Source organism: Alligator sinensis, unplaced genomic scaffold (assembly GCF_000455745.1).
Source record: "Alligator sinensis unplaced genomic scaffold, ASM45574v1 scaffold926_1, whole genome shotgun sequence".
Classification (NCBI taxonomy): Eukaryota; Metazoa; Chordata; order Crocodylia; family Alligatoridae; genus Alligator; species Alligator sinensis.
In genome coordinates, this window is record NW_005842679.1 from 130,402 (window position 1) to 151,067 (window position 20,666).

The 20,666-nt window shown below is 47.0% G+C and overlaps 1 protein-coding gene across 3 annotated transcripts in view; it reads left to right on the plus strand.

Annotated features, from left to right (window-relative positions):
• Window positions 1-6,707: 6,707 nt before the first annotated feature.
• Window positions 6,708-20,666, plus strand: part of MBTPS2 (membrane bound transcription factor peptidase, site 2) — a 57,086-nt gene continuing 43,127 nt past the window's right edge. For 2 of the 3 annotated variants that reach the window (XR_003096301.1, XM_014524840.2), the window contains exons 1-4: window positions 6,708-6,857; window positions 12,384-12,532; window positions 13,394-13,532; window positions 17,894-17,997. Coding sequence is in view for 2 of the 3 variants with exons in the window: in XM_014524840.2 (XP_014380326.1) it covers window positions 6,783-6,857; window positions 12,384-12,532; window positions 13,394-13,532; window positions 17,894-17,997 (467 nt within the window). In the remaining variant the exon portion in view is untranslated. Of the gene's footprint in view, window positions 6,858-7,058; window positions 12,165-12,383; window positions 12,533-13,393; window positions 13,533-17,893; window positions 17,998-20,666 lie in introns of all 3 variants that reach the window. The other variant, XM_025215852.1, reaches the window with a different exon arrangement.

The window sequence follows — 20,666 nt, forward strand, 5'->3', positions numbered from 1 at the left end:
TTAATGCATGTGTAGACATGCTCACTGACACTTAAAATGGAAAGTATAAGAACGAGCCTCTATAATGACCTTTTAGGACAGTCTGGTACATTGTGAGAATAAGGGACATACCCACTGAAGTCAATGGGAGTTTTGCCTAAGAGGAGAAGATCAGGTTCAGCACTTAATTTACTCAAAAAGTGATACAAAAAAACAGACAAAAGAGCAAAACTTGCTTTCTGCGTTACAGAAAACAATTCTCTTCTGAAGACTGTGTTTTTGTTTGCATAGACCTTCTTTCTTTAAACATACTTAAGCTATATTCTTTTTGATTTGTGCTGCCAATGTTCCATGCCAGTTTCACAAACGATATTCTACACAAGCGAACATTAAACAGAAGTAAAGTTCATCTGAGTCATTTATGGAGCCAGTTCTGCACATTTATTATAGCAGGCACAGTTATTTACTGTGATTGATGTCAGCAGGATTCCTCATATAAGTAAAATTATTCATGGGCATAACTTTTGCAGGAGACGAGCCTATACATTTAAAGTTATATCCAGTGACTGGCCTTGGAATATATCATTTATATTTACCCTTGATGCATTTTCTTGCATGAGGTGCTAGAATTTCCTTTTAATCATTAAATGTGTATGCAGTCAAATATAGCTATATGTGGATCATTGCTCAGTGAAGCTGGTGTTCAACAGAGCATGTGCAAAAACTCCAGAGGCTAGATATAATGATGTTGAGTTTTTATCTATATACAATTTATGAACTGTTTGACATCAGAGATTGTCTATATTTATGTGTGTCAAATGGACAAATTCCATTTTGAATGTGGGACAGGATTTCTACTTTTTTATTGTTTCTATATAGACTCAAATACCAAAGGGTGATGATATAGCACTGGTAATGATCATCATTATGCCAAATGGCAACCTATTCAAGTGGAAGTGCATTGGGAAATGTAGTGAAAACCAGTTTTCTACAGCTTTTCTGCTGAGGCTTAGAGCAGTACAATTTCTTCGGAGGCAGAACAAGGAAACCAAGGACATCTAGAGTTAGAGTGCTTCTGGAGGGGCTGGATGTGTTCAAGTCAGCCGGTCCAGATGCTCTCCACCCCAGGGTGTTGAGAGAGCTAGCAGGGGTTATTGCTGGGCCCTTGGCATGGCTTTACAAGTGCTCATGGTGCTCGGGCCAGGTGCCAGATGATTGGAAGATAGCCAATGTCGTCCCCATCTTTAAGAAAGGGAGGACGGAGGACCCGGGCAACTATAGGCCCGTCAGTCTTACCTCAATCCTGGGGAAACTCTTTGAGAAGATCATCAAGGAGCACATCTGTGATGGGCCGGCATCGGGGATGATGCTCAGGGGCAACCAGCACGGTTTCATTAGGGGCAGGTCATGTCAGACCAACCTGATTGCCTTTTACGATCAGGTCACAAAAGCATTGGATGCAGATGTCGTCGTGGATGTAGTTTTTCTGGACTTCAGCAAGGCCTTTGACACTGTCTCCCACCCCATCCTCATTAAAAAACTAGGCGACTGTGGCATTGATGCCTTCACGGTCAGATGGATTGCTAATCGGCTGAAGGGTCGTACTCAGAGGGTGGTGGTGGACAGGTCAAATTCGACCTGGGGAGAAGTGGGCAGCGGAGTCCCCCAGGGCTCAGTCCTTGGGCCCGCACTGTTCAATTGCTTTATCAGCGATTTGGACGACGGGGTGAAAAGCAACCTGTTCAAATTTGCTGATGATACCAAAATTTGGGGTGAGGTGGGCACACTAGTAGGGAGGGAAAGACTGCAGTCTTGAGAGCACGGAGGCAGAAAGGGATCTTGGAGTCATCATTGACTCCAAGATGAACATGGGCCGACAATGCGAGGTCATGGTCAGCAGGGCTAACCAGACCGTATCATGCATCCACAGGTGCATCTCGAGTAGGGCCAAGGAGGTGATCCTCCCCCTCTACGCAACACTGGTCAGGCCACAGCTGGAGTACTGTGTCCAGTTCTGGGCACCCCACTTCAAGAGGGATGTGGACAACATTGAGAGGGTCCAGAGGAGGGCCACCCACATGATCCGGGGACAGCAGGGCAGACCCTACAATGAGAGGCTACGGGACCTGAACCTGTTCAGCCTTCACAAGAGAAGGCTGTGGGGGGACCTGGTGACCATCTATAAACTCACTAGGGGGGACCAGAAGGGTTTGGGGGAGACCTTGTTTCCCCTAGCGGCCCCCAGGATAACAAGGAATAACGGCCACAAGTTGTTGGAGAGTAGGTTTAGATTAGACATCCGTAGGAACTACTTCACAGTTAGGGCGGCTAGGATCTGGAACCAACTTCCAAGGGAAGTGGTGCTGGCTCCTACCCTGGGGGTCTTTAAGAAGCGGCTTGATGCCTACCTGGCTGGGGTCACTTGAGCCGTTTCCCTCCGGCCCAGGCAGCAGGTCGGACTTGAAGATCTACAAGGTCCCTTCCGACCCTACTTCTATGGTTCTATGATCTTTTGTCACAGGAATTTGACTAGGGCTGGAGCCAGTTTCAAGAGGATGCCCTCTAATGCAGTGATTGTCAAGCAGGGTGCAGTAAAATTATTTTAAGGGTGCAAAGGAATATTAGTGTTTTCAGATGTGCAAACACCTACAAGATTCACAAGATAAGCCCAGAGATTTCAACCAGGAACCCATAGTGTGAAAAACATTTTGAACTGTTGTGGCTTTTCTGAATTCTTTACAACAAAATTGCTCTAGTATTTTTCCATAATCAAAAATTGAGTGAAAGCTTAAAAGGGCATTTTTGAGCGTGTCTTAGGCCTAAAAAGCTTGAGAACCACAGCTCTAGTGAGTGTCTGGGAAGGGGAGAAACAGTCCAGCTCCGCTTCCTCATGCCCCACCCCTCCTGTCAGCTCTTTTCTGCTCCTCCATTCTCCCACCCTGCCACAATGTAAGCCCACGCTGGAAGAACGAGTAGTGCTGAGAGCCCTTGGACCCCTGGTCACTAGCCTGAAACCAGAAGATGACTCTATGCTACAACCTCCATACCCACCCCCAAGCCCTGAGATGGAGAGATGGAGCCTCCTTGCAGGAGAAAGCAATAATGTGTATGTTTTGTCTGCATCTGTGCCTTTATGCTAAAGAAAAAAATATTGTGTTTTGGAATATTTGCAAAATCTGCCCATCCTGGCTTTCAGCTGGCATATAGAAGGTCGGGTAGACTAGGCATCTAGCTCAAGCTCTTGTGGGCTGAAGTTCATTTTATCAGTAGGGATCTCCGTAAATTGTGCTGGAAGTACCCTCCCCAGTGGCTTCTTCCATGTTTTTCATTTCATCACTTGCCTGCCAGCCAGTCCATCTACTCAGTGGCTCCCTCTGCCCAGGTCAACTGGGTCAAGAGCTGTGGCCTGACAATGGGTGATGGGTGGCAAATGAGCTCGCTCCCACCTATGCTGCAGCACATCCAGCAGAGTGCAGGCTTGCTGCTCTATCTGGGGGTCTACTTGTCCCTTGGTTAGCACTCCCCACTGGGGAACTGGCACCACTGGGGAGCTGGAGGTCACAGTGTCTGAGCAGCTGCAGGCATGGGCAGGCCTGCTGCTTTGTCTCCCCCTTTGTGGGAAGAAGCTAGTCATCAAGCTGTGTGTCCTGTCCATGCTCTGGCACCTCTTCAACACCCTGGCCAGGCCCTCAGAACTCCTGGCCAGTCTTCAGAGGTGGGCTTTGTGGTTTTCTGTCTGGAACAGCAATGGGTTTCTACAGGTGTCCTGAGCCTCCCCTTGTAGGAAGGCAAGCAAGGCCTGATCTGCTTCTGCAGACAGGTCCACACCTTCTGCCTTCAGGCCCTGCAAAAGCTCCCTACGGTGCTGGTAACCAGGCAACATGGTGTCTGATTGGCTGCGCTTTTCTCTGCTGTCTCCAAGGTTTCTGGTATGGCCGGCAGCTCTTCCACCTGCAAGATCTCCACAAGCAGGACCTTGAGGAGCTGCCAGATTTCTACCAGGACCTCCTCAGGGCCTGGAGGCCGATCTCTGCCTCCATGTCCCCAGACATGGTCGCCCAGTGCGCTGACCTCTGTGCTGAGCCTCCACTGAAAATCCTGCAGCTGGTGGTTCTGGTGATGGAGGTGCCCTGGGTGTGCCAGAGGATGGTCCCAGCAAACATCACTTATGTCAGAGACCTCCTGAACTATGCTAGGCAGTGATGGACGGATCCCTTTGCAGTGCCCCAGCACATGGAGCTGTATGCTCCCTCCTGTGTACTCCGGAAGGTAAAAGCTGCCCTGCTGCCCTCACCTACATTGATCAGGTCCTGCACAAGGGCATTTCCACCCTCCCCCGGTATCCCCCAGCCCTCTGGAAGTAGTTGTGGGGCCACTGATATCTGCCTTGGTAAGCCCCATGGTGCTCCCTGCCCCACCACCTCAGTAACTGGGGAATACCAAGCTGGTCCGCGTCTGAACAGCCCATTGCTGCCAGCTCTGCATAGTCATGCTCCACACAGTCCATCTTTCCATCCTTGACAACAAGTGGTGGGACACACTAGACAAGGGTCCCCAGTGGACTAGTTTGTACTCCACTTTGATCCCACAAGCCACAGGGGACCTCAGCTGGCGGCTCCTACATGGAGCTGTCGCCACGGGCGTACATCTTGTACCTTTTACAGACACTTATGACACCTGCCCCTTTTGCCAACAGAGGGAGACCCTGGCGCATGCCTACCTTGAGTGTACCAGGTTGCAGGCCCTCTTCCACCTCCTTCAGAAGCACCCCACACCTTTTTTCTTAATGGTCGTCCTGTCTGCAGCCCCAGCAAGTCCTGGGACCTCCTGGTCAACCTCTTCCTGGCCCTGGCCAAGCTGGCCATCTGTAAGTCCAGGAAGAAGGCTCTGGTCAAGGGGAACCCAGGTGAGTGTGGGGCTGGCTTCCTGCCACTCCAATGCTCATGTCTCCAGGCACAGTTTCACTTGTTGGCGTCCACAGGCTCCCTCAACTCCTTCCACAGGCAGTGGGCACTGACCAGCATGCTTTGTTTAGCATCCTCTTCTGAATTCCATGTTATTAATCTGTGACCTCACTTTCTTTTTTGTTGTCCAAAATAATTAGTTGATGTGTCCCCAGTGGTCTTCTATATTAAGGAATGCTTGTCAATTTTGTGATGGGCCAAAGCCCATGACTCTTGGCACATCCAATAGGCCTATGGCACACAGTGAAACAGAAGGGATGCTGAAAGGGAGAGTGAACAGGGTATGACAGGGTGGGGTTTTTTTTTCCTCCCACTGTTCCTTTGTCACTTGCAGCCTCCAGCATTCAAGATCTACAAAGTTTCCCATGTTCAATAGCTCCTGATGCCCCTTTCCTCCCAGAATTTGTCCAATCCCTTTTTAACCTGGCTAAACTGCCAGCTTCCACCACCTCTGGCAGCAATGAGTTCCCCAGGAGGATGACACCTGCTGTGAACAAGAACTGCCTTGTTAGTTTTAGTCTTACCTGCTTTACCTGTGGCAGGTCACGCTGTTATGTCTTGTGTTGTGTCAGGGTTGACTGTGTAGCCTTGCTAAGAGGTAAGACAATGGATTTGTATAGGATGGTTTGGACAGGGATGATCCCATCTCAGGCCACAGGCTGCATTAGATTGCTTCCAGCCCTGCTCCTCTACGATCTCAGGCCTAAAGCAGCTGGACTGAGGGGTCTTGTTGGCAGTGGGAGGCCTCTTCCTAGTGGGGGGGGGGGGGGGCATGGGACAAGATGCGGGGCTGTGCTATACATCTTCTCCAAACATACTTATTTTTTCAACAACACCCACTTAAGGTGCCGAGCTTCTGTGGGTAGCAGTGGGGTAGGCTCAGCTGTGTGGGGCAGGTGGCAGGCTTGGACACAGGTGATGCTAAGAGGGTGGCTATTGGGAGCCTAAGGCAAATGCTGTCGGTGGCTATGCCCTCCCCCCCCCCAAGCCCCGATGTACACAAGGCGTAGAGCAGCCCTGCTGCAGCCTCCTCAGGTGGTAGTTTGAAGCACAGGGGGACTCAAAGGCAGTACCAAGGGGTGAGCACTAGGGTGGCCACCAGGACATTCTGGTTTTCTGCTACTCTGTCCTCTATTGCTACGAAACCCAACACCTTTATGTCCTCTATAAAGGCATCGGGTTTTGTATCAATAGAGGACAGAAGACAACCGGACTGTCCTCTATGATGACCACCCTAGCGAGCGCCCAGCCCCACAGGGATTCATGCTACGTCCCCACATAGTGGCAGCTCCCGTGAAGCAAGCTTGAAATGACAACCCAAATGAAATGTAGTCACTATTCATAAATATAAATGTATTATTCATAATGATCAGGAAGGACTGATGCAAGATTTGTTCACGCACAACCGAAGCACATGGCACAATGATCTTCCCCTGCTGCGCACGAAGCCAGCCCAGACTGCCCCGCTGCGCTCCTTTTTAAATTTATCCGGGATTTTTCCACCAATCAGGAGCCTCGAGGGGAGGGGGGCGGGATGCGTAACTTCTTTTGGCTACTGCGCATGCGCGCCTAGCAGCGCGGCTTGACCTTACGTCCCCCCCCCGCTCTCGCCGGTAGAAGGCGCATGCGCGTCTATGACGGTCTCGGCCTGCGGATCCCAGCCCTTGCTTGGCGCGCGATGAAATGACGTCATGAGATCCGGAAGCCGTCCCGTTGCTCTCTTCTCTCCTCCCCCACTTCCTGGCCGTAGCCGGAAGTGTCCGTTCGGAAAACGGAACTGCTGGAGGAAGGTTCTCAGAGCGCTTCAGTTCCGGGGGCAGCTGTGCAGCCGGAGCGGCGATGATCCCTATCCCGGTGGCGGTGTGCGTGCTCGGCGGCTGGTGCGTCATCTACTTGGCCGACACGCTGCTGAAGGTGAGGGCCGCAGGTGCCGCCGGCCCCTCTCCCCCGGCCCGGTCTCGCGCCAGGCGGTTGGCGGCGGCCGTTGCTGACCGTTGGGCGTTCGGAGCCGTTGAGCGGCCGCTGAAGCCTTGGAACTCCCCTCCCCCCGCTGCTGCACAGGGAGAGGGAGCAGGATCCCCCCGCAGTCACAGCTGCTGCTACCCCCCTTTCCAGGTGCCTGACCCAGGTGGAGCCTGGTGCCTTCCATCAGATGCCCTGGAACTGGCTGCAGGGTTACCAGATTCCCAGTGGAAAAGAAGAGGATGCCTATCAGCGATGGGGCCAGTGATATGCCCGTGGCTGACCCTCACTCCCACACCACAGCCCCCCCTCAGCCCTGCTGCTGCCTCTCACTCCTGACCTGCAGTGCCCCACCCCCCCAGACCTGGCACCTGGTGCCCCTCACTCCCAACCTGCAGCCAGCTTCCCTTCCCCCATCCCTGTTGATACCCCACCACTCCCAACCCACAGCGCTTTGGCATTTTCTGTGTTGCCTGCTCCTGACACACAGCCTTCCCTCCCCCCCCCAGTGCACCACACTGCCCTGCCACAGCCTTGCCAGTGTCCCTCACTCCCGACCTGCTGCCCCCTGCCTTGCAGTGTCTCCCAGCTGCCACCCCCCGCGAGCACAAGCACTGGCCCCAGTGCCACCAACCAGGCTACGCTGCCCTCGAAGGGGCTTCTGATCCTTTCCCCCACTGGAGGGGTAGGCGCCTCCTGTGTTTTCTCCGCCCTCAGCTCTGTGTGCGCCCTGCCTCCAGTCATCCTTCCCCCCCCTACTCCTGCTCCACCCAATGCCAAGCAGCGCCTTGACAGGGCAAGCTGGGAAGTGCCAGGAAAAACTTCAGTGCTGAGCAGAGACAGAGCAAAATCTCAGACAATTGTTGATATTGTAAAAAACTGCCCAGATGGAGGTGTGGGAGGACCCAAAAAGGGGACATGTTTGGGAAAACCCAGGCGAATGGTAACCCTAACTGACTTGCTTCTCTGGCTTTCAAGGCTTTCAGTGGCTGCTGCAGGGGAAGGTGCAGTGGGGCAGTAGCACTCCCACTTCCCTTTGATTCCTGCTCCACCCACACTTTAAATCAGGGGCAGGCAAAGTCTGGCCTGCAGTCTGGATCTGGCTGGCAGTAGACTTCGTTTCCCAACAGCCCCTGCCTGTGTGGCTGGGGATAGTTTCCATGGAGACCCCAGCAGCAGCTGGTCTATGATAGCACTGGGTTGAAGTTTCCATGGAGACCAGCCCTAGCAGCGGTGGCAGGCAGCAGCAGCTCCATCCTCTTCCTGGAGTTGGGGCTATGCTGTGAGCGGAAGTGGGGCAGGCTCAGCTGCCGCCACCTGTGCAAAGTGGGCAGCACTGGTAGCGCTGCTGGGAGGGGTGGCTATGGCAGGTGGGGCTACAGGGAATTTTGGGGTAACTATGTCTGTTCTGGTTCTGGACGACACTGTCACCACTGCAAGGAGCCAGGGCAAAGCCGTGATCTGCTGCCTGCACGTGTCTGCCCAGGGCATGCAGGCTGCAGATTGTGGCTTTGCCCTGGGTCTGGACCATGCTGTCTCCACCGCAAGATCCCAGCTGAGCTCTAGAGCAGCTCTGCACCCTGCCAGCACTGCTGGGCCAGTCTCCATGGAAACCCTGGCCTCCCACTATCACAGTGTGGCTCTTGCTGGCATCTCCATGGAAACCAGCCCCAATCACGTGAGCAGGGGCTGCTGGGAAATGGAATCCGGCCACCGGCTGGATCCACCATTTTGCCCACCCCTGCTTTAAATTGACTGCCCCTCAGCAATAGTAAAAGTTTTTCTATTCAAGCAGTGCTAAGTGGTGACAGGAGCAGTTGACTCCATGGCTCATTATCAATTCGTCTTCCTGATTCCTGTTGATGTCTTTGCCTGGCATGGGTGTTAACAACCCTCTCCTCCTTGTAATCATTTTGATGGTCCGCTATACAAACTCTTTTCTTTTGCAATGCTACAGTCCCTTAGTCCTTCCTGGTGATGTCTCTCTTCTATTTCCTAGCCCTGCTGACTGCTTTCAACTCTAGCTCAAAACTTTAACTCTGCTGGGGTAATATTAGCTCAGGTGCAGAAGTGACCGACAGTTCAGTATTGGAGGCAGTGTCAAGGCACTTGAGAAGACTAGATGTTTTGTGAATCTGAATGAGACACGTACATTTAACTCTAATGACTACTGGATGAATGACTGGGGGCTATTGACCCAATGCCTTTTGACTGTTTTGACCATTTTTTGCCTAGCTTTTCATTTCTTTTAAACACTTTTAAGCCATATAATCTAGCAAGTTAGTGACCATTACGATAAAGTTGTATTTGTGTTTGCATTGATGTTCAACTGAATAATATAGTGCTAGGCCCCCCAGCATATTTATAAAGCTTGTAGTGTCCCTTTAACTGGGGACAATGAGTTATGTTATGAACTGATAATGCACCACACACCCTTTCTCAAAATCCTACATCTGCCCATGAGCATCCTCCCCCCACCCCCAACCTGATTCTCCTGAGGCTAGAAGCATGGAAAATAAAATGCAATACTGCATCTTGCCCACCTTATTTTTTTCAGAGCACAAATCCCAGCCCTAGAGGTGGGATTGGCAGTGCCCACCCCAAAGAAGCCTTGTTTGTTTCAGCGTGATGGCCATTTTGTCATGATTTGGTGTAACATGCAGGGACAAATAGTAAAGTAAATATGTAGAAGATGAAGAAACCCCTTTGCTGCTTGTTCTTAAAAAAGGAACTCGGTGAAAGCAGTGTTTTGCTAAATGTGCTATAGAAAGATATGGCTAAACTCACTGTATTTATCTGACCAGTTGTAGAACAAACATTGAAAAACAAAATTGAGCTTCTTTCTGAAGTATGAGATGTTTTTAATTAGAAGGGCTTAGTTACAAGAAATAAAGCTCCCCATTGTTTCTACATCAGGTCACAAAAAGAGAAGCCACCAGACTGTTTCATCTTATGACCCATTTAGATGCACTTTTTTGCAAACACTTTTGGGCTCTGTCCCTGTACTTGAATCCAGGTGGGTGAACCTTTGCACAAGATCACTGGGACTTCTGACTCTCTGCCTGTGTTCAGTTACTGGATTGGGGAATTGGCCAAGGAGGCCTGTGAACAGCCATCATTTCTCTTTTATCCTTTCATGTTACTCATCCATCAGCAAAGAAAAAAGGAACCAAAAACGTTTGGAGGCAATCGCATAAACGACTCATGAACACAAAGAGGTAGTTAGTTGTGTTAGTCTGAAATCAGAAGTTAGGGTAGATGTGTACCGTTATAGACTAACTAAATACGATATATAGCACAAGATTTTGTGAACCCAAGTTCAAGTCATCAGATGCAGTGAAAGGACAGCATAGAGCAAAGTATGAAGGGGAGTGAATGATTAGAATAGAATAGGTGAGAAAGCAAGAGGGAGGGGCACAGGAATGCTGAGAGAGGCAAACAAGCAAAGAACCCATAGGAACAAAGGGGTTGTAAAAGCTAATCTAGGTAATGGGATAAAAATTGGTTGTTCCTGTTTAAACTATACTTAACATAGTCCAATTTGTGTATGATTTGTTCTACAGTTTCCCATTCAAACTCTAAAAAAAATTTCTTCCTGAGAACAGCAGTCTTGGGGTCAGCAATGAAACATCCGGGGAGGCTGAAATATTCTGCCATAAACTTGTGTGTCTTTCTGCAGCTGATGTCAGATTGGTTTTCATTCATTGTTACACGTTTTTTGTTCGTTCTGTCTGATGTCGAGAGCAGATGGGCATTGTAAGCAGGTGTTGGCAGGTGTGGTGTTGGTCAAGCTGCACATGAACGAACCTTGGATGTTGTACGCCTTGTTATTTGATCCAGTGATGTGGTTTGTGTTGATGTGGGGACACAAGAAGCATTTCAGTCCAATGCAAGGCCTGGTGCCTCAGTGAGGATGGGAGTTAGTCCATCTGTAGGTGAGAGATGCTGTTTGGGGGGGAGCTGTCTGTAAGCCAGGATGGCTGTGTTCTCAATGGCTACTTGAAACGGTCATCCTTCTCCAGGTGGGGTTGGAGGTTATTAATGGTGTCTTGGATGTTCAAACTGGGGGATGTAGGTGGCAACCAGAGCCATTCTGTTGTCCTTGTTCTGGGGTTGGTATTGTAGCAGGTTGCAGAGAGGTCTGAATTGTTGATTTGAGTAGGCAGAGTTTTGGGATTGTATTGTAACTAGAAATCCCTGCTCCAGATGTTTAAGGTGTTCATTTTTGTCAGCAGGATCAGAGTAGATCTGGTTATAATACAGAGTTTGGTCGTACACAGTGGATCCAGTGGTATGCTTAGGGTGAAAGCTGGTGGTGCGAACGTAGCAGTGGCAGTTGGTTGGTTTCCGATACAGTGTGGTGGTGATGTAGTAGTGTCTAGGACCGTGATTCTCCACCAGGGTGTTGTGAGGTGTTTTCAAGTGTGCTGTGGATTGTCACTCAGTGTTATCCCTGCTAGGTATGCAAACATAATTCCCAAGACAAACCCAGAGTTTTCAAACAAGACTCCATCGTGTTAAGAACATACTGCCTTTTTGGGGTCTTTCTGAGTTCTTTTCAACAGAAGAACTGTTCTGTTATTTTTCTGTAGTCAAAAAAAAGAATGAAAACTAGGAACTAGCATTTTTCTGAAGGGTGCTTCAGGTCTAATCAAGGTATGTTTTAAATCTGTTGAGGAGTGCCTTGAGTCTAAAAAGGTTGTGCCTTGAGTCCAAAAAACAGTGTTAGTTTGGTGGAGGGGTGGAACCTGTTAAAGTCTTGGTGAAATTTATTTAATGTTTATGAAGATGTCATTGATGTAACTGAGGTATATCAGGAGGATGAGAGGACAGCTTCAGAGGAAACGAGAAGATAATACTAGAAGATAACAAATAAACATTACACAAAATAAGCGGAATGTTTAAACCTTTTTAATCACCTGGTCTCCTCCAGTCCCCTTCTTTATATAAAATCACAAGGAGTACTTTTTAACTGAGAATCTTGTCTGTCAAATTCTGAACCCTATGACTATTTTTAAAACCTGATAAATATGGAATGAAATCAAAATGCTTATATAACTTCATAGTATTACATGTATACTACTACATTGTATAATGGTTATGTAAAATAAAGATGGCCAAAATATTATTCTGGCTTTGTTATTCTCTTGGTACGTAAATTTAAAATCGTTTTATTTTTTAACAGTTTACTGTCCATTGAAAACTTGCAGCTTATGTCCTTACAGTACATTTACAGGAAGATGATGATTAAAGATTCCAGTGAGTACACAGGAGTCAGGTCACACAACCTTATTACAAGGTTTTGTAGTTTCTACAAATTAGGCTTTTACATAAAATCTGTTTTACCTTTATTTTTATGTAGTTTACATATGAATATGCCTGTGCATACAATTGCATGTAGTACTCTGTTCTTTGTTCTACTGAACATCATAGCATGTTCCTAAAAGCTCCAAACTAAACTTTATTGCTTTTTTACAGTCCTCTAGTTCTCTGAAAGCATCCTATGAAGACTGGCTGATGTCATATGGGCTGAGTGTCTCTCCTTTTCATGTGCGATGGCAAACGGGTCTCTTCAACCGTCAGTTCTACAACTGGGGACGATGGAAGCCTAGATTTCTTTATCTATGGTATAATTTCAGAATTCTGGTTAGGCATTTCTGGCCAATCGTTAGGAATATCACCATACCCACATTCTGTTAGTTTTAAAATGAAACTCTGGTTTATATATTTTGATAGTTTTCTGCTAATTATATCTATGCAGGCTATTAAGTTACGTAATTGCTTAAATCAGGTGTGTCAAACTCATCTGGGGCCCCAGCCCGGATCCAGACTGTGGGACCCCTTGCTGGCCAGATCCAGTCCAGGGCATGGGGGCAGCCTACAGGTAGCTCACATTGGCAGATGCAGCTTGTGTGCAGGGGGGAAGACTCTTCAATGAATGCCACCACAGCCAAGGTGCCAAAATTCCCACTAAGACTCTTCAATGTTTGCCACCACAGCCAAGGTGCCAAAATTCCCACTTATGCTCATGCCTACCATGAACTGTTGTACTTTCAAATTTAATTTTAAATAGCTTCAAATACAAGAAAAATGTATTTAATTCATTTTTCTTAAATCCTTTAATTTAGGAACATGGTCTCCTTTATTTAAAAGCATTTAGTAAATTTCTGCGTTGTGATCAACTCTAAGTAAACTGTACCTGTTCTAGGTGGCACAGAAATAATAATATGATGAATAATACAACATTCCAATCCCTGCCTCTCAATTGGCTATCATTTTATATTGCATTGTTATATAACTCCTTTACAGAGAAATACAAATGATTTCCTTTCTATGGGATAGTTGATTCTTCTGTGATTTTGTCCTAGGTAGATGGACCAGCATTGAGGATATCTTGTCAGAAGTATCTGTTAAGTTCGACTGCATTTCAGCAGTTAACTACCCCAAGGATATACAGTCATTGTTGTATCTCTTGGTTCTTCCTTCAGGTTCAGCATAGGAATGGTGTTTGGCATAGCTGCCATGTTTGGTTCTATTATTCTGCTTGGAAAGACATTGATACAGACATTGACACAGATGTTAAGCGAAGCCCCCACAGCCCAGAACGATCGGATGTTGCAAGTTGTGGTAAGTGGTCTGTCTCTGATTTTGGCTTCTGAGTTGGAAACTGCTCTCTTCAGAGAAGAAAGAGTCTATTTCGTTTTAAATCCACCCACACAAATTTAGACATCTGATGTTCAATTATACCAAACATCCCATGTTCTAATTCAGTCTTTTTAAAAAAGCAGAGGAAAGAAGGAAAAAATGCAAGAAAAAAAATGATATAAAGCATTCAGGAATTAGGAACAGATAGTTGTCCGTATCAAATGCCCAGAACGCATCATAGTGCCCATAATACAAAACAATTATCAGGATTTACCATCATTGAGGTATTTAGAATCTGTACCGTTCAGGATTAATTTAGGTTTGAGATTTTTAAACAAGCATGATTTAGAATGTCTTAGAAAGGGAACCAATAAAAAGCTCAGAACAGTGGGAGGCAATGATTAGATTGGTAAAAAAATTGCATACAGTTCTGAATTGATCAAGGTTTTTCTTTCTGGTGCTGATCTGAAACCTAAAATTGTCCCAGAAATATCTGGTGACAGTCCAGGCAAGGCTGCTTTAATTTTCTGCATAGTTTTTTGATGATAGAAGTACAGCACTAGAGGAAAACTTGTTTTCAGAAAGGAGGAGTTGCAGATCGAGGCCCCTGCAGTGAGGGAGGCAGTGCCAGGGGAGGTGCTGCACAGCTGGGGCAGGGTGTGGGATGGACCCACAAGTGGCTGTGTGTGTGTGAGCGGGGGGAAGCAGGTGGGGGTGAGTGGTTCCCGCCGCTGCGCATCCTGGGAGGACATGGGGGGCATGTGTCCCTGGATCTGCGTGCGGGGCGAGGGCTGGCTGCCTCTGCGGGCTGCGGCCAGGACAGCACTGGGCTCTTCCCGGCGGGGGGCTGGGCCAGACTGCACTGGGAGGAGGGGTTGGGGGGGCTACAGTGAATTTTGGGGTGGCTGCAGCCCCCCACCCAGCGCTGCCGCTGCTGCTGACCCCATGCGCAGCCCTGGCCCAGCCCTAGCTGGGAAGAGCTCGGCGCAGCCCCGGATCTAGCCCGCAGTGGCAGCCTGCCCTCACCATGCCCTTCTGGGGTGAGCGTAGCAACAGGAGTTCCTTCCCCCCACTTGCGGTTCCGTCCCATTCTCTGCCCTGGCTGTGCAGTGCCTATCCCTGCCTCAGCCCCACTCCTTCCCTCACTGTGAGAGCCTCAGTCTGCCCTCCCCTACCACTTTCCTTGCCCCTTCCACCACAACAGACTTACCAGCTGGGCTGTATATTGGTAATTCGATAGGTATCAAAAAAATCGATATAGCGCGTTAAAAATCGGCCATCGATATTGGCCCCAAAAATCTTTATCGGTGCACTCATAGTGTTTTAGTATGTTTTTGGGTAGGCAAACCACATTTTGTCTGGAATTAGCCTTTATATGTCTGCCACTAAAAGAAGGAAGGTCTATATAATATTATGAGAGGTGAAGAAACCAACTAGAGGGGAAAAATAAAACGAATCCCTTGGATATAACTTGTTCTTATGAATTGAAAATGTAAAAGAAAAATCTTAGTTTAGATATCTAAAATTGGAGTCTTGAATAGCAAAATGAGGTTGTTTTATATCGATATATTTAAAGCAAGGATAGACTGGCAAAAAGATACATATACCAGGAAGGTGGAGGACAAGCCTGCTTTAAAGTAGTCTCGTGGCTCTTTCTGCTCTCTAGCTCATTCTTTTATCTTTAAGGTGCCATATCATAACATACTCCTACCTTTCGAACAGTTGCTCTAAATTTGGCTGTTGCCATATGCTTTAAGAAACAAAAAACAGAATGCATTTTTTTTAAATAGAACTCATAAACACAGTGGACATGCAACCTCAGTAATCCAAACAGGAATAGATGTTCAATATCTAGTTTTTCATTCCTGTTTACTACTTACTATTTTCCCTCAAACATACAATACTGAGGCCCACTGTGCTGCCAGAGTTTTCAGAGCATAGAATCTCTTCTGTCCTAGCACATTTCCAGTTAGAAGTAGTGAAGTGACCCCTTTGTGGTAGCAAAAGAGTAGTCCCTGTTCCAAGAACATGGGAAGGGCGTTCTTCATTTCATCTCTGGAATAGTTGCTAATATGTTGGATTTCACTTGATCATCTTTTATAAGGATTATAAAGAGACTAGCTAATTGCCCACCAAGAATGACAGATTTCAGGGAGCGTGTACATGAGACACCCCCCCCCAACAGCCTTTGGGGCCGACCATGTAAAAAGTCAAGCCGCCGCCGCCACCTCCTCCAGCCTCTGGCTCCCTCCCCGCCTCCGCCTCACAGCGGGACTTCCCCCCGCCCCACCTCCCTGCCGGCTGTTGTTGGGGTTGGGTAGTGGGGGCTGCCGTCAGCGTGACCTCTCCCCCCACCCCCCGCTCCTCTCCCTCCCTTCCTGCCGCCTAGCCCTGACAACAGCTGCCACCATGACCTCCCCTTCACCGCCCTGCATCCGTCTAGGCCCGCACAGCCTCCTTCCCTCCCTGCCAGCTGTTGTTGGGGACCCCTTTCTGCTCCCCTCCCTTCCTCTCTCCCTGCCTCCCAGCCCCAGCAACAGCCGCCACCGTGATCCCCCTTTCGCCTCCCCCCGCCTCACTCCCCTCCTTCCCTCCCTCCCTCCCTCCCTTCCTCTGTGCCTGCCGCCTCCCCTCCCTGCTGGCGGTTCTGGGGAGTGGTGCGGGGGCGCTGCCACCATGACCCCTCCACTTTGTGGCTGGAGCATGTTCGCTACCACCCCAAACTTCCCTGGCAGTAGCTTAAACTTGGGCCTTGCAGCCCAGGCCCGCACAGCCAATCGCTGCCCGCCCTCTTGGTGGTGCATGTGCAGGTGGCCAAAAAGTGTTACAGACAGACATGCAGACAGACAGACTAAGCCCTTTATTATATTACAATAATAGGAAAAGGACTGAGATCCAGAAACAGAAAACTGGTTAGTTTTGTAGTTGAGCCATTGGCCAAAAACTTTAAAGAAGTCAGGATGCCTTACAAGATATATTGAATTATCTTTGTTTCTTTTGATGCCCTCAAAGTGAGGGGTGCATCACTTTGACTTTGAGGGCACCAAATGATGCCCTGTCCTTAGGCTAATTGTTCTTTACCAGTTACTTGCTTGTTTTCTGTTACAGGTAGAACAGAAGCAAATATTTAACAAAGGATCCTCTCCTCATGAAAATGCTTTGAGTAGGAGTACTCTTAAAATACGGTAGATTCTCTGAAATCTAGCTGAGGGCTAGGGAGAACCTGTTAAAGGAAGTGCCAGGGGCTGGCTCTGAGCAGTGGCAGGAAGGGATCTGCATTTGTGGCGTGTGGGGGTATGCATATATACATGAGCCCATCTTTAAATGCATTGACAATTGTATTTTCAAGATGTTATTTCCTTGTATGCATTTGACATGTTTGGAGGGAATGCAGCATTTAGACGAGAGACTGAAAATTGCAACACTAGTTCAGAGTAGATGATATTAAAAACTACCAGCTATGGGGTTGGAAGAGACTACCTACAAGAGCCTGTCATTAGGATTTTTTACTTACTGATTAGACCAGAGCTTTCCAAACTTTTCATGTTGGTGACACACTTTTTAGACATGCATCATTTCGCGACACAGTAATTCAGTTCCGGGGGAGGGGCCAAGGGAAGCAGACACGAGTAAGGGAGCTCTGTGGTGCCCTTCCGCAAAATTTTCTGCATTTCGCACGACACACCTACACACTGCCGCCGACACAGTAATGTGTCGTGGCACACAGTTTGGAAAGCTCTGGATTAGACAAACATTTGGGATGTTTTAGACAGCGGTGGTCTGGTCTTGGGCAGGGGGGTTGGTGTAGGTGATATATATGGCTTATTCAGCTCTATATTTCTATTATTCTAATTATTTTAAACCTGATAGCTTTAGCTCAATTGCATGGTTTCTGAGGGTTGTGACTCTTGATTTTTAAACTCTTGAAGTTGAGAATACTGTTACTGCAATACAGAAATGACTGTGAAACCTCAACATTGCTTCCTAGAGGATTAGCTACAGAAAGTTGTAATTTGAAGCTAGCAATTTCAGAAAGTAATACAGAGTTATAATAGTTTCTCCTGTGATTTGCTTGTATGCTGTATGCATATTTTTTGGCATGGAAATGTTTTTAAACTTCAATAAAAGTTACCTTCTTTAACTTTAACTACACGGTTAAAGTTCTGTATGTACACTTTAAGAAACATACAGTAGAAAGGGCAGTGATGTGATCTAAGCGTGTGAAAGGTATATGTTTCTGGTCTTAAACAGCTATGTAGCCATGGCAAGTTAAAAGGAAAAATGATCTGACTTTGTATCTCTTGGTATCCTGGTGTGTTTTGTTGTCATGCCTACATAAACAGGTGCCTGGTGTAAATCTGCCCGTCAGTCAGCTGACCTATTTCTTCACTGCAATCCTCATCAGTGGTGTCATACATGAAGTTGGCCATGGGGTGGCAGCTATTCGGTAATTCAAACTACTTTTCTCTTACTATGTACCAACAAAGTGCATAATTACACGAGCATGTAATTACAAGTGAATATGATTAGTGATTCTATGATTTATGAAGGTAGTTAATTTCTTTATTTTGCTTAAGAACATATTTTAATTTGGAAGTCTCTAGGGGCAAGGATGGGACAGAGATCTTCAGGATGCCTTACAAGAAGTTAGGATACAAAGATTATGAGCATGACTTTTATGTATTGCATCGTATATTTTGTATTACCTTAGACTTACCTTCTGGTTCACCAGGGTCCCCTATTCTTGTGATTCTGCAGTGTACAGAGAATTTGCGCAAAATGGTCATCCAAATCTAATATTTTTTAAGAAAAGTTTCCAGTTTATTAGGTGCTACAAAAAGCTTCCTAATGTGAGTTAAATGTAAACCTCTGAACTGTTGTACTGACAGGCTGAAGCAGTAGTTAGGAGAGGTGTGAATTGCCCCTGTTAATCTTGCTGGTGTGGTAATTTTGAGATTAATTAATGAGATTTTAAATGTTAGTATTAACTGTGGTGCTCATTTCAGCAGAAAATTAATGGTTAGGCATTGCTACAAAATACTGTGAAAGTCTAACTGAGGTTGCTGAGTAAAGATCTGGGTATCATTCATCTTTACGTTTTTCCATGATGGAGAATGAGAGGCAGGCATCCTTTCTTAATGCCACAAGCATCAGTGACTCCCTTCCACTAGACTCCCAAATTACTTTTCCTCATTTTCCTGTATGACAGAAATCCTTACTATATCTTGTCCGCTGTTGAAACTGCATTGTTGTCTTTTGCAATGCAGACGTGCACTCCAGTATAAATACTGGTGGCATATGGACTGTTTGGCGGAAGTAAAAATGTATCTTGAGAAGTAATACAAAAAATATTGTCTTGATTATACTGTTTTCATTTAAAAAACCCTTATTTATTTCCTTTAAAAACCCTAGGTTATGATTTACCTGATTGTTGTGTTATAAAGGAAGGCCAGATATATCTGGGGTGTGTCCAGACGAGTGCCCACGTGTATTTCCCCAGGGACAACTAGCAGCACATATTTGTGACGCTACTTGTTGTCCCTGGGGAACGTCCCTGCACGTGTGCTCTGGTGCAGGGCAAACAGTTCCTGGTGGGATAGGGGAGTCTGGGGCCAGCATAGTTGCTGGCCCCAGCAGCATTACTGGGGGTCTCCTAGGGCTGCAGCAGCAACGATCCGGGCACACAGAGCCTGGCTCTGGTTCTGGGCAGTCAGAAAGTGGCTCTGGCTAGCCAGAATCCAGTTCTGGGTGATGCATGCTGCTGTCCCGTGTTCTGCTCCACTTTTTTCAGTGTCTTTTTTTTTTTTTATGATGCGGGGATTTCCTGGTATCTAAGTTTGGCTCTGTGCTACAAATATGCAATGTGGAGAACCAAATCATGTGTGTGGGGCACGTTTTGCAGTGCCTCAAAAGCCTTTGAGGTGCCACAGAGAACATGTGCACACTCCTGTGGACACACGTCTGGAGTCCTAAGGCTAGTATTTACATCTGATGTTATACGAAGTACAGGAGGCCTTGTCTTTACCCCAGCATCAGGCACTGAACTTTATTTTGAATGATCATTGTGCGGCGTGTTACTTGGAATGTGAAGTATTAATCAGTGAAATCTTGAATTTATATGACTTAAGTATGTCTCCTTCTTGGACCTTACTTTTCTCAGCTACACAGGGAAGAGTAGAAATGTCAGCTCTGGTAGGTACAGAAATAGTCACAAGTGTCACTTTTTGCTGTTCCAAGAAAAGGGGGATTTTGTGGTGCTGTCTGTTGTGTACTACTGCTGACAGCCAGGTTTTGACTGCACACAAACCATTAGCAGGTGTGGAAGCAGGGCTTTCTGCTTCACTTTTTTTTTCCTGAGCACTAGGTAAGATTCCTGTCCTACTGGCGTGCAGAATATGGGGAGGAGTGATGATCTGAATCTTTTTCCAATATATTTTCTTGTTAATTTCATACATGTTACCCTGCTGTAATTGTTTACTAGAATCTGTTTCTTTGGTTTTCCATTATTGTATTGTTCTCCACAGATCTCATGTCTGTAAGCCATATTTCCTCAGTCTCATGAAATGGCAGTGAAGACTGAGAAAAGGCAGGGTTTGGTCAATATTTGGAAGACAGATCTCAGAAAAAACAGAGCCACGTATTTCTGTTGCTGTTTCCTAGGCTATACTCTTCGGGGTGAAATTCAACAACAATAGACTCTAGGCTTGTCTAGAGTCTGTAACAGATGTCTCTAACAGGTCAGTTTATGATGAAAAATATGGTCAGTGAGATAACAGAAGTGACCCATTAGAATTAGCCTACTGTGAAATCTGTTTCCTGGCAGTAAAGGGCTAGAACAGGAGTTGGCAATGTTTTCAGGCAGAGTGCCAAAAACGCCCTCAACAACTTGCAAGATATTGGTGTACCAGTGGTGGGCAGTAGGCCTGTGCGAAGCAGCAAGTATTTGATTCAGATTCAGCCAATTTGGAGGGACAGTGATTTGAGTCACCGCCCTGATTCGATTCAGCCAAATCATATTAGAAGATTCAGTGCAAATTAGGATATTCAGCCATAGACTAAACAGGCAGCAGTCCTTGGCCACATTGGACACAGCTGCCTCCAGCTGGTAAGTCTGTT